This window comes from Plasmodium falciparum (genome assembly GCF_000002765.6).
Source record: "Plasmodium falciparum 3D7 genome assembly, chromosome: 5".
Lineage (NCBI taxonomy): Eukaryota > Apicomplexa > Aconoidasida > Haemosporida > Plasmodiidae > Plasmodium > Plasmodium falciparum.
In genome coordinates this window covers 798,776-812,647 of record NC_004326.2, presented here as the reverse complement: position 1 = coordinate 812,647, position 13,872 = coordinate 798,776, and the positions used below count along the sequence as shown (strand labels likewise).

Below are 13,872 nucleotides of genomic sequence, written 5' to 3'. Positions count from 1 at the left end.
CCTTCATTTGAATATTAAAAAAGGGCAAATATCAAAAATAAAAAATATAACAATATATGTTTTAAATGACATATAAAAAATATATATATATATATATATATAAATAATTATATATTTTATATTATTTATTATTATTATTATTTTATTTTTCTATAGTTTATTCATGGCACACCATGTTATATATATATTTATATAGAACAATAAAATAGGGGAAAAAAAAAAAAAAGGATAAACATACAAAGATCCATTTCGAAATGATTTATTAAATTATTTACTTCATTCTCAAAAACGTTTTTATTAAATATAAAATATAATAGAAAATATATATTGACAGATATGTTGAATTATATTTATTTATCAATATCTATTTAAATGAATAAATAAATAAATATATATATAAATATATATATATTATACATATTTTAAATATACAAAATTAAAAATTCATATTTTCTACTTTTTTTGGAAAAACAGAACAATACATCATCAAATAATAATTTTTACATTTTTCCCCTTTTATTTTATTATTTTCCTTATTATAAAAATAATGTATATATATATATATATATATATATATATATATATATAATATTTGCATAGAAATCTTAATTAATATTTATATAATAATATATATATTATTTTTAATTATTAAAAACACGTATTTTTGAAAAAGGCAAGAAATATATATTAATACATATATATAATTATATATATATATATATATATATATAACATATTTATTTATTTAATATTATTGTATTCTCTTAATAAAATATTTCAAATATTATGTTCATTAAAAATTGTGATATATTTTTCCCCTTGGAATTATAATAAATATATATTATATATATATATATATATATATATATATATAAAACATAAATTTTTAAATATTTAAATATTTAAATATTTTTATTCATTAACAGTTTTAATATTCAATAAAGTATATCCAAGAAAAAAATAATATATACGACCAATATATTATATATATATATATATATATATAATAATAATAATACAAAAGTAACAAATATATTATTAAGTTTCTTAATTAATAATATACCTTATGAGTATATTTTTTACATTAAAGAGAAATAAATATAATATATATATATATATATATATATATATATATATATATATTATATATATATATTATGATAACCTTTTCAATAAAAAAAAAAAATATGAACGATAATATTGATGTGAATCTTTCAATCTTTATACTTGACACAAATTATAATAATAACCTTTTAAAAAATATATTATTCTTCTTTCTATAATATTACAGAATATTTTACTAAACATAACTATACATTGTCTAATATGTGGAAATTATTGCATAAAAATATATACATATATATATATATATATATATATATATATATATATATAATATATGAAATTATTTATTTATATTTTTTACAATATTATCTCTTCCCTGTTCTTTAAAAAAGACGTCTCGAAATATTTTTTATTTTCAACTATATAAAAATATATAAATATATATAAATATATATATTCCTTATCATAACAAAAAAATCTTATTTTTTTTTTCCTCATTTCCCCTTGTGTACAAATTAATGGTCAATGGATTTTTTTTTTCTAAATAACGACATTGAACAAATAAAAAATGCTCACTTTTATTATCCGGAAGGGAATTGTATTTCACTATTTGTTTTAAAATAATAAAAATATATATATATATATATATATAATATATATATGCAAATATGTGGAAATTATATGATTAATTATAACAATGTTACACGTATGATTTTGCATTATGTATATATTTATAAATATATTATATTATATTATACAACATTATAAAATATATATATATATATATATATATATATATGATTTATTTTCCTCTCTTAATGTGGATAAACTTTTATATATATGTTTGTATGTTTATATTTATTTATGATTTCATATTATATATAGATAAATATAAATTTATAAACAAACATCATTTTTATAAAATATTATATTTTGTGTTCATATTTTTTTTTTAATACGTGTGCATTTATATCTTTATATATCACGTTTTATATATTCCACTTTGCAGTAAAAAGTTGTGTTTCCCTTTTTTTTTTTTTTTTCCATAACTCAAATGATAATTATATATATATATATATATACTTCAGCTCAAATAAAAAAAAATAATAAAATAAGCATATTATTTAAAATATATGTGTCATCCAAAGTATACTGATAAACAAACAAATATATATATATATATATATATATATATATATGAAATATATAATAAATATTTTTTAATAAAAAGAATAAGAAAAAAATAATATAGTAAATTTAAATAATTTTATACTATATATATAATATAATAATATATATGTATAATATTATATATTTGCGTATAAGCTTATATATTGTATATAAAGAAAAAACAAGGTGAAAAAAAAAGAAAGTAAAATACTATACATATATATTATAATAATATATATATATGTATGTATAATATATATTATATATATTATATATATTCTTGAAACCTTTTTATCATTTACATTCACGTTATATATATATATATATATACAAAAATATGTATATAACAATATCTAAAACTCATAGAGCTATTATTATATTTTTAAAGTGAAATTATTTTGTTTTTATAAGGAATAGAAAATGTATGTAATATTATACCTGAACATATAATAATATATTATTAACATATTATTATATATATATATATATATATATATATGTGTTTATTAATCTTTTACTATTAAATATTATATATATATATATATATATATATTATATTTTTTAATTGTATAAGGAGCTTTTATATATAAATAATGTATACATATTGTAAATATTTAATATTATAACATCCTAAACCTTTCTCGTTGAATATTATATATAAAATAAAATCTTATACACCTACATATTTTTTTATTTATAAAAACACATTTGTATGTATACACAAAAGTTTTGCAGTTATTTCAAATACCAAAAAAAAAAAGAAATAATAAAATATATATATATATATATATATATATATATAATATTTAGAAAAATGTAAATCCTTATATACTTCAATAATATATATTTATATATAAATATATATATATATATATATATATATATATATATATTAATTTTTTTTTTTTTTTTTTATTTATTTATCAATGAAATTAATAATATTCAGGGGATAATATATGAGCGAAAAAATTACCAATTAATTTTACGAAATAATAAAATATGTTATGAAAGGTAATGTAGTTTTATTTTCCTCTGAACAGTAACTTAAGTAAAAATGTAACTTATAAGAAAATATAAATATGAAAAATATAAAACATATAAGGTAATATATAATATATACATATATTTATATACATATATAATATCATATCATAGCATTCCTCATGAATCCTATTCGAAATAATTTAACTTTGTGGTCAAAACAAAAATTAGCAACCCCCTAGCTACACACATATAGATATATATATATATATATGTATATATGTATATATATGTATAAATTTATATGTATATATATCCAAGTACTGTCAACCGCCAACATTGCACAAAAAAAAAAAAAAAAAAAAAAACAATCACACATTTCTTCTCATATAATATGGAGAATCAGAAGGGTAAAACTAACTTCACGTTTTATAAAAAGAATAAAAGTAATGATTGTGAAACTACATATAAATCTGAAGAAAAAAAAAATAAAAAAAATGTAGAGAAGAATTATAAAGTGGTTGAAACATATAAAAGTTCCTTTAAAGTTCAGGAAGAAAATGTAAATGTAAACAACAATTATTTTCTTAGATCTATAAATAATGTAGACAAAAATTACAACGTAATATATAAAAAATGTTCTAATTCTATTGGGGGAGCTACGGTTGTAACAAATTCATCGGAATTACATGCAAATGATGAAGCAGATCATATAGGAACAGATTCGAATATATTAGGACATAAAAAGAAGAAAGTTCATCAAATGGTCAAGGTGAAGATGAAGCAAGATCCTAAGGAGGGACAAGACCACATCACTTATAAAAATAAGAAAAAAAGTAACATGAACGAAATGAACAATAATGATGATAATAATAATGATAATAATAATGATAATAATAATAATGATAATAATGATGATAATAATGATGATAATAATAATGATAATAATGATGATAATAATAATGATAATAATAATGATAATAATAATAATAATGATAATAATAATAATAATAATAATAATAATGATAGTAATAATAATTGTAATAATAATAATGATTATTCTTCATATTATTATAATAGTGATGTGGATGTAGAATCTTTAATATATACACAAGAAACCAAGAAAATCAAAAATACGAAAAATAAAAAAAACTCAACAGATTATAACAACAACAATGTTACGTCAAAAGATATTAAGATAAGAAAAAGTAATATTATCGAATTAAATAAATTATTAAAAGAAAATTTAAGGATTGAACAGAATTTACAAAAACAAAAAAAAGATAAAATAGACGAAGTTGATGTGTATGTTGAGGAGGAAGAAGATAATTATGAAGAAAAAAAGGATTATCAACAAACAGGAAAAGAAATATCAAATACTAAAAATATGGGAAAGGAGGAAGAAAATTCAAGAAAAAAAAAAAACAAACAAAAAGAAAAGCATAACGAATGCAGAGATGCTAATGATAAGGAACTAAGTGTACAACAAAGAAATGATCAAAATAATATTAACGAACACTATGAGGAATTATCAAAGGATACCAAGAAAGAAAAAGGAAAAAAAAAAAATAAAGATAATAAAAATAACACAGAAAATAAGGATAACAAGGATAATAAAGATAACAAGGATAATAAAAATAACACAGAAAATAAAGATAACAAGGATAATAAAAATAACATAGATAATAAAAATGATAAAGAAAACAACAATAACAAAGGTAACAAAGAAAACAACAATAACAAAGGTAACATAGAAAACAACAATAACAAAGGTAACAAAGAAAACAACAATAACAAGGCTAACACAGATAATAAAAATAACAAAGATAACAAGGAAAAGGATAAAAGTAATATTACCATAATAGAAAAAAATGCATCGAAAGGCAAAAAAACAAAAAATAAAAAAACTAGCCAAAATAAAAAAAATGACATATGTGACAATAAAGAAATTATAAATATAAATTATATATCAGAACAAAATATAAATGAAAATCATTATTCATTAAAGGAAAAAAATATGCAAAATAAAAAAGATGAATATAATTATAGCACCATAGAGACAGACAATAATAATAATAATGATGATATTAATTATTATAATAAAAATATTACAAAGAATATTATAAATAATGATATCAAACAATTTGTCAATAAAAATTATATGGAGCATAATTATGTTCATAATAATACCTACATATATAATAATAATAATAATATTAATAATAATAATAATAATAATAATAATAATAATAGTGTTCCTTATAATTATGATAATAGCATCTTTACCTGTGATATAAATGATGATCAAAAGAATTATAAAGATGAATTGAAAAATGAAATATTGAAAACAAATAAAAAATTTGTTGTAAATAATATTAGTTTTAATAAAAATATAAATAACCTAAAACTCTTGAAAGACTATAATTTGAATGACATAGTTAATAATTTTGAACAATACAAAAGTATGAATAAACATTTAGCAAATGACAATAATAATAATATTGATGATGAAAATATGCCAGGTAATATTAATAGGGGGAAAAAAAAAAATCATAATAATAATAAATATCACAATGGTAAAGATAATCATATGTCTACTACAAGAGAGTATAATATAAACAATAATAATAATAATGATAGTATACATAATCCTTATTTCCAATATACAGAAGATTATAAAAATATAAATGATGATATAGCAAATAATCAGGATAATAAAAATGTTAAGAATCATCTTTTTAATTATAACAATCATATGTATAAAAAATTTGTGTCTAATCAATATTTGGAAAATGTTCCTAATGTACATGTAACAAATAATCAAAAGAGTGATTTCAATAATGCTTATGGAAATATCTGTTCTTATAATTATAATGTAAATAAAAATATATTGAATAACAATAAAGTAACTAATAATAATAGTCTCAATTCTAATAATGTTAATATTATGAATTCAATAAATACCATGAGTGTGAACGATCAAAATTATATAACGAATAGAAATTATAATAATATATTGAGTAACACTAATATGAATGTTTCTAATATACCTAGTGAAAATAATAATATAGGAGAACTTAATAAAACGAATAACAATATGAATATTCAAAATAGCATATCAAAAGAAAATATACATAACATTATGGATAATACTACTACTTATACACATCCTAATTCAGTATGTAATTCTCATTATATGAATAATACTGTAATATATGATACAAACCATATTATGTGTAATGATAAGGTATCTAATATGAATAAGTGTATGCCTAATCAAAATGTAGATGTATATTCATATGGATATATGCCCGACAACATCCCTGTTAATGTTGTATATAATAATTTTAACGACACACCTACATATTTCCCAAATAATAATAATAATAATAATATTAATATTAATCATGATATGGTTGATACTAATATGGAAGAAAAACGACCAGGAGATGTGGCACCTCACGCTAATAATCATATTCTTAAATTTTCTTGTCAAGTTAATAATTCTTCAAAAATGTTAAGCGACACGTTAATCAAAACTAACAAAGGAAAGGTACATTTGAATTTATTAACGGACGTAAAATGCTCCACAAGGAAGAATATCAATAATAATAATAACAACGACAACAACAACAATAATGATAATAATAATAATAATAATGATGAATGTCATATTAATATACAAAAGGATGACACCAAAATTGATAATGGTCAAAAAGAGGATAATATTACTACAAATAATAATAATAGTAATTGTAATAGTGAAGGTAAGGATAATAGACATGATAATAAAAATAATGATATAAATAACAATGATATAAATAACAATGATATAAATAACAATGATATAAATAACAATGATATAAATAACAATGATATAAATAACAATGATAAGAATTTGTTAATACTAGATAAAAATAAAAAAAAAACCTCAAATAATAAAAAAAATATATGTGATAAAGACCCCCCAAACAATAAAAAAAATATATGTGAAAAAGACACCCAAAACAATAAAAAAAATACATGTGAAAAAGACACCCAAAACAATAAAAAAAATACATGTGAAAAAGACCCCCCAAACAATAAAAAAAATACATGTGAAAAAGACCCTCCAAACAATAAAAAAAATATATGTGAAAAAGACCCTCCAAACAATAAAAAAAATATATGTGAAAAAGACCCCCTAAACAACAATTCCAATAGCATAAAAAAGAATGGACAACATATGAAGGATGGTGATAATAAATTAAAAATCGAAGAGGTAGAAAAGAAACAAGAAAGCAACAAGGAAGATAGTACTACAAATAAAATTACTAAGAACAATTCAGTTAATAATAAAGATAATGAAAATATTGATGTGGATAAAACCTTAAAAGAAAAAAATAATTCAATAACATCCACTGATGTAATAGAAAAATTTGAATTAAATAAAAATGGTTTATATACATCAAAAAATAAATGTGAGAATAAAGATGAGATTAAAAGTATAAAACTAAATAACAGTTGTAAGAATAAAATGAATGAATTATTAGAAAAGAAAAAAAATAAAAATAAATATTTGGCGGAAATCATAAGATGTGAACTTATATGGGGACCAACAAAAAACAAAGAACCAATAACACCAGTAGAAAGTTGTGAACTGCATCCCGTTGTTATTATAAAAGATCAATATGGACATTTATATGATGATGATGAAGATAATGAAAATAATCCTATAGGTAAAACAGTAAATATTTTCTATAGATGGAGTAGAGGACCTCCAAGAACTGTTTGTTTTTTTCATCCACAAAAAATTGCATGTTTACAATGTACTGTAACGTTTAGATGTTTTTGTTCCTATGAATGTTTTATGAAAGGTTTTGATCATCTACATAAATATTATAAAAGTAATGGATCAATTAATATTCCATCACATCCTAATTTACATACGTATGGTGTTCCATGTTCACCTTTTGATTGGGATAATTACGAAAAAAATATCGAATTCGATGAAAAACATTATAATTCCTTGATACAATCAGGATTATTAAATGAACCAAATAAAGAAAAATGGGAAATTATAAATAATGAAAGAAATTATATTCCTTGTCAAAAAGATATTGGACATCAAATTATGTTAGAAACTATGATACTTGATAAAAATAGTATCTCATCTGGTAATTTAATTGATTCAAATATAAATCCCTTTGATCAACAACAAAATGAATTAAATGAGAGTAGTGAATATGAATCTTCATCTGAAGATGATGATGCTTCACAGAATAATCAAAACAAAATGTCTTCTGTAAAATATTCAGATGTTCAACAAAATGAAATTAACCTTATGAATAATCAAATTCTTTTAAGAAGTTATAATGAATCTCTAGACTTTAATAATAATAAAAATATGTATCTATTCAAAAATAATAACAACAACAATAATGATAATAATAGCAGCAACAATAATAATAATAATAATAATATTAATAGTGGAACTCATAATGTTAATAATACAAACATGGTCGTCCATATGAACAATTCAACAACAAATTTTTATAACTTGTATGACATGGATAATAATAATAATAATAATGTTGCAAATTTTCATTTGCAAAATAGAGAAACAGATTACTTACCCATAAATAATACATATAATACTCTTCCTATCAGTATCAACAATAAAACAAACAATGTGAATAATATGAACAGTGTTAATAATAACCTGAATAGTCATTCCCAATCCGTGGATATAAAAAAGTGCGAAGGAGGGGTCATGTACTTTCCTGAAAAAAGCCTAGATTATTCGCGTAACAGTTACAAATACAGTACGAATAATATTACCAAAATTATTGATAAAAGGATAGACAATTTTGAAATGACCTATATGAACACAACACACGGAAAAATAGATAGTAACAATAATAATAATAATAATAATAATAATATAAATGGAAGTATTATGAATAATCATCATTCCACAACTTTAGGATCATCAAACAATGTGGGAAATATAAATGATAAATATGTAAATAATTTTAGTTATTCAATAGATAATAATCATATATATGTAAATAATGAAATACATTTTATGAACAATATGAATATTCCATCATCTCAACAAAAAATATATAATGATATAAGTATAGAATCAAGTAAAGATTTAAATATTAGTTCCAACAATTTGCTTACTCCATATACAAACAATATGATTGACGGAATAAATATTCAAAGTACTAATGAGGCAAGAACAATAAATACTAAAATGATATTAATGAATCCCTTAATAAATGCGGATAATAACAAAATTGCTTATAAGAATATGTTAAATAATAAATACCTTAATGTATCATCCATAAGTATTAATGATAATAATTATATGAATGAGACTCATATGAATATAAATGATGATAACAGAAATAGTATACTACCTGTACAAGAAAACAATTTTTTAGTTAAACAAAAAAAAAAAAAAAAAAAAAAAAAAGATAGCAAAACAAATAATAAAAAGAAGAAAAAGAAAATATATGTTTTAGATGATAAAGTATGGAATAGTATAAAAGATCCAAATATATATCATAAAATAATAACAGGTTGTTGTATACCCAATATAACTGTTTTTCCGAATTATAATATAACTTGTTTTAAAAATTATAATCATACCAATCCACAAAATCAATTTACTATTATGACTTGGAATGTGTTAGCAGAAATTTATGGAACCATTGAAGCTTTTCCACATTGTGATCCTTATATGTTAGCATGGTCCTATAGAAAAACAAAAATAATTCAGGAGATCTTAAATAATAGTCCGGATATAGTATGTTTGCAGGTAAAATTATTTGTTCATTTAATATTTATAAGACAATAACTATGTAATAAGAAAAAAGGCTATTCTTACTTTTGATCGTACATATATATATGTATATGTTTATATGTATATATTTATATATTTATATGTATATATTTATATATTTATATGTATATATTTATATATTTATATGTATACATTTATATATTTATTAATATATTTTTTGTTGCAGGAAATACAAAATGAACACTTTTTGGACTTCTTCAAGCCGTCCCTTGGAGAGTTTGGGTATGAAGGTGTTTACAAACAAAAAACGAAAGAAATTTTCACGTCCCCTTCAGGAAAAAGGAGAGGAGGGAAATATACTATAGATGGATGTGCAATATTTTATAATAAGAAGAAATTAAAATTTGTAGAAACATATGCATTAGAATTTAGTAAATTAATAAAAGAAGCTTCTGTTTTAACATTACCAAAAGAAATTCAAAAGAATCCTTCGTTAGTTAAGAGATTATTAAAGGATAATGTAGCATTAGTTATATTATTAGAATGTATCCAGCAATACTCGAAAATATATGATAAATCAGAAGAAAAACAAAATAAGAAATTACTAATAGTTGCAAATACACATATTGTAGCAAATCCTGAAGCTAATTATGTAAAAATATGGCAAACTCAAATATTAGTTAAAGTAATCGAATATTTAAAAATAAATTTTATTAAGAAATATGAAACAATACCAAGTTTAATTATATGTGGAGATTTTAATAGTACTCCTTCAAGTGCTGTATATCAATTAATATACAAAAAAACTTGTAGTAGAACCCATGAAGACTTTAACTCGGATAAATATAGTTTATTAACAGATTTAAAATTAGGTCATAATTTGAATTTGAAATCAGCATATGCTATATCCAAATTATTATCACAAAAATTAAATCCTGAAGAATATAATAATTTAGAGTTATATGAACCATTATTTACTAATTATACAAGTAATTTTATTGGATGTTTAGATTATATATTCTATAATGATGAAAATCTTAATATTATTTCTACCGTAAATGTAGCAGATGAAAATCAATTAATACAAGAAGCGCAAATGTATCAACTTTCGGACTGTGCTCTACCAAGCCCTATAAGACCATCTGACCATCTACCATTAATAGCACAATTTGAGTTCAAAGTATTTTGAATTTTTTTTTTTTTTTTTTTTATTCTTATTTAATATATATTATTTATTTATAAACTAATTGAATAAAGCAAAATATTATATATATATATATATTACTTTCAGAGAAAGTTCCAATAGGAAGTTACATATAAAATTAAATTACTTCACGGTGAGAAAAATATAATTGTATATATATATATATATATATATATATTACCATCAAAAGTAACATTAAATATATAATACAACACATTGATTCGTGTTAAATATAAAGAAAAAGTAAAATTTTTACTTTTTAACATACATTCAAAATATACACACATATATATATAATATATATGTATGTATGTGTGTATGTTTTTTTTTTTTTTTTTTTTTTTTATATGTTTATACCTATTAATTCATTATTTTGATAATATTATAAATTTTAATGATCATTTTTTTATTCATTTTGTAGCACCTTTTTTTTTTTTATTTTTCATTATTCCTATTTATTAGTTATTCATTTATTCATTTATTCATTTATTCATTCACTTATTCACTTATTCATTTATTTATTCATTTATTCATTTTTATTTTATCCTTTTTTTTTTTTCTTTTTTTTTTTTTTTTCGTAATTAAATATATTTATATATATATATATATATAATATTATTAAAATATCAATAGATAGTATTATATTGCCAAAGAAAAATATATATACATACATATATATATATATATATAAATAAAATAGTAAAATAAAATAAAATGAAGAATATAATAAATGAAAAAAAAAGAAATTCATTTATTATAAAACAAATTCATTCTATTTATTGTTATTTTGTTTATGTATTTTTCTTTTTCTTTTTCTTTTTCTTTTTTTTTTTTTTTTTCTGTTTTTTTTTTTTTTTTTTTTTAATTATATGTATATATATATATATATATATATATATATACAATTACATTTTCAAATGTTATATTTAAAAAAATTTATTGTTTTTAAAAACTTTTTTCTATAATTTTTTTTTAAATAATTCAATATATTTTCTATTCATTCAATTGAGTCTTATTTAGGACTATTATTTATTACCACGTGTAGAAAACCACACAACCAAAATTACACTCTATTAAAAAAAAATAGAACATATATTTATTTGTTTGTTTGTTTTTATCCCTTTTTTTTTTTTTTTTTTCTTTTCCTTATTTTCAAACATAGGTGTAACTAAATCTTACATATACCTCAATAATATATATTACTCAAGAATAATTTATATATGATACATATTATAGCAAATATAATATCGAATTTATAGCAACAGAACAAACCTTTAACTTATGTAAGGATTTATTATATTATTTTTTTTTTTTTTCCTCTTAATTATAATACATTTTTAAAATTAAATAGAAACAATTAAATTAAAAAAATTAAAAAAAAATTACTCAATTTTTATCAATATAAAAATTTATACCTTTTGAAGTTTTTTATTTTTTGTACATAAAAAATAATAATTTATATAATATATTATTATATGTATAATATTATTTATTTTATTAATTTATGCAATACGCCAAAAATATTCCTTTTACCATATATTTATTATAGTAAAATAACCCTTTCTATATAATATAATAATATATATATATATTATATATATATATAGTATATATATATATATATATTAATACACCTTAATCACTTCATATATATAATAATATAAACTACAATAAATATTATTATTATAATTATATAATTTATTTTATAAAGGTAAAAAATAAAAATTTTTATAGAAAAATAATATATTTTTTACATAAAAAAAAAAAAAAAAAGGAAAACAGAATAAAATAATAAGAGTATGAATATACAATTTGATTGAACAATTTATGTATATATTTATGCTTTTATTTATTATATATAATAATAATAATAATAAACTTCAAATAATTTGAAGAGGAGAAATCAAATAATTACATATATATATATATATAATATGATAAAAGAAAATCAATTATTTTATTATTCTTATATTAAAATATAATATATAGTGAATATTTATATATATTTATATATAATTTATATATATTTTATATATGCGCGTAATATTATAATAAATATATTACATATATATATATAATTATATATTTATATGTGCCTTATAAATATATTATAAAATAGTTTAACCTTAAATATTTTATTATATATTAGTATTATTAATATAATTTCATCATAATTTTACTTTTTTTTTTTTTTTTTTTTTTTTTATTATATAATAATAATATATATATAAATATATATATATAAATATACAATATATATATAATATAATATATATATATATATAATATAAAAGATATAAAATAATTTAAAAGGAAAAAAAAAAAAAAATACAATTCATCATTGTAGGAGGAGATTCTTTTTATATATATATTTATAAAAATAAGTTCTCATTTTTTATTTGTTTTTTTATATATATATATTTTCTTTTTGAAGATATAAATTTTATTTAAAATAAGAACATTTTTTTTCAAATACAAAAATATTTGACATAAATTTATTTTTATTTCTTTAAATATATAATTTTATATATTTTTATAAGAAAAAAATAAAATAAAATAAAATTAATATATAATTAAAATATATATATATATATATATATATATTATTTATAAGAAAAAAATAAAATAAAATTAATATATAAAAAAAATTTAAGAAAAC

General features: G+C 18.3%; 1 protein-coding gene across 1 annotated transcript; it reads left to right on the top strand.

The window, feature by feature from the left end:
* Positions 1-3,520: 3,520 nt before the first annotated feature.
* Positions 3,521-11,198, top strand: PF3D7_0519500 (CCR4 domain-containing protein 1, putative; the record flags this gene model as incomplete). Its single annotated transcript, XM_001351717.1, has 2 exons — positions 3,521-10,024; positions 10,236-11,198. 2 exons carry the CDS (start codon positions 3,521-3,523, stop codon positions 11,196-11,198), a joined length of 7,467 nt encoding a protein of 2,488 aa, XP_001351753.1.
* Between the last annotated feature and the right edge of the window lie 2,674 nt (positions 11,199-13,872).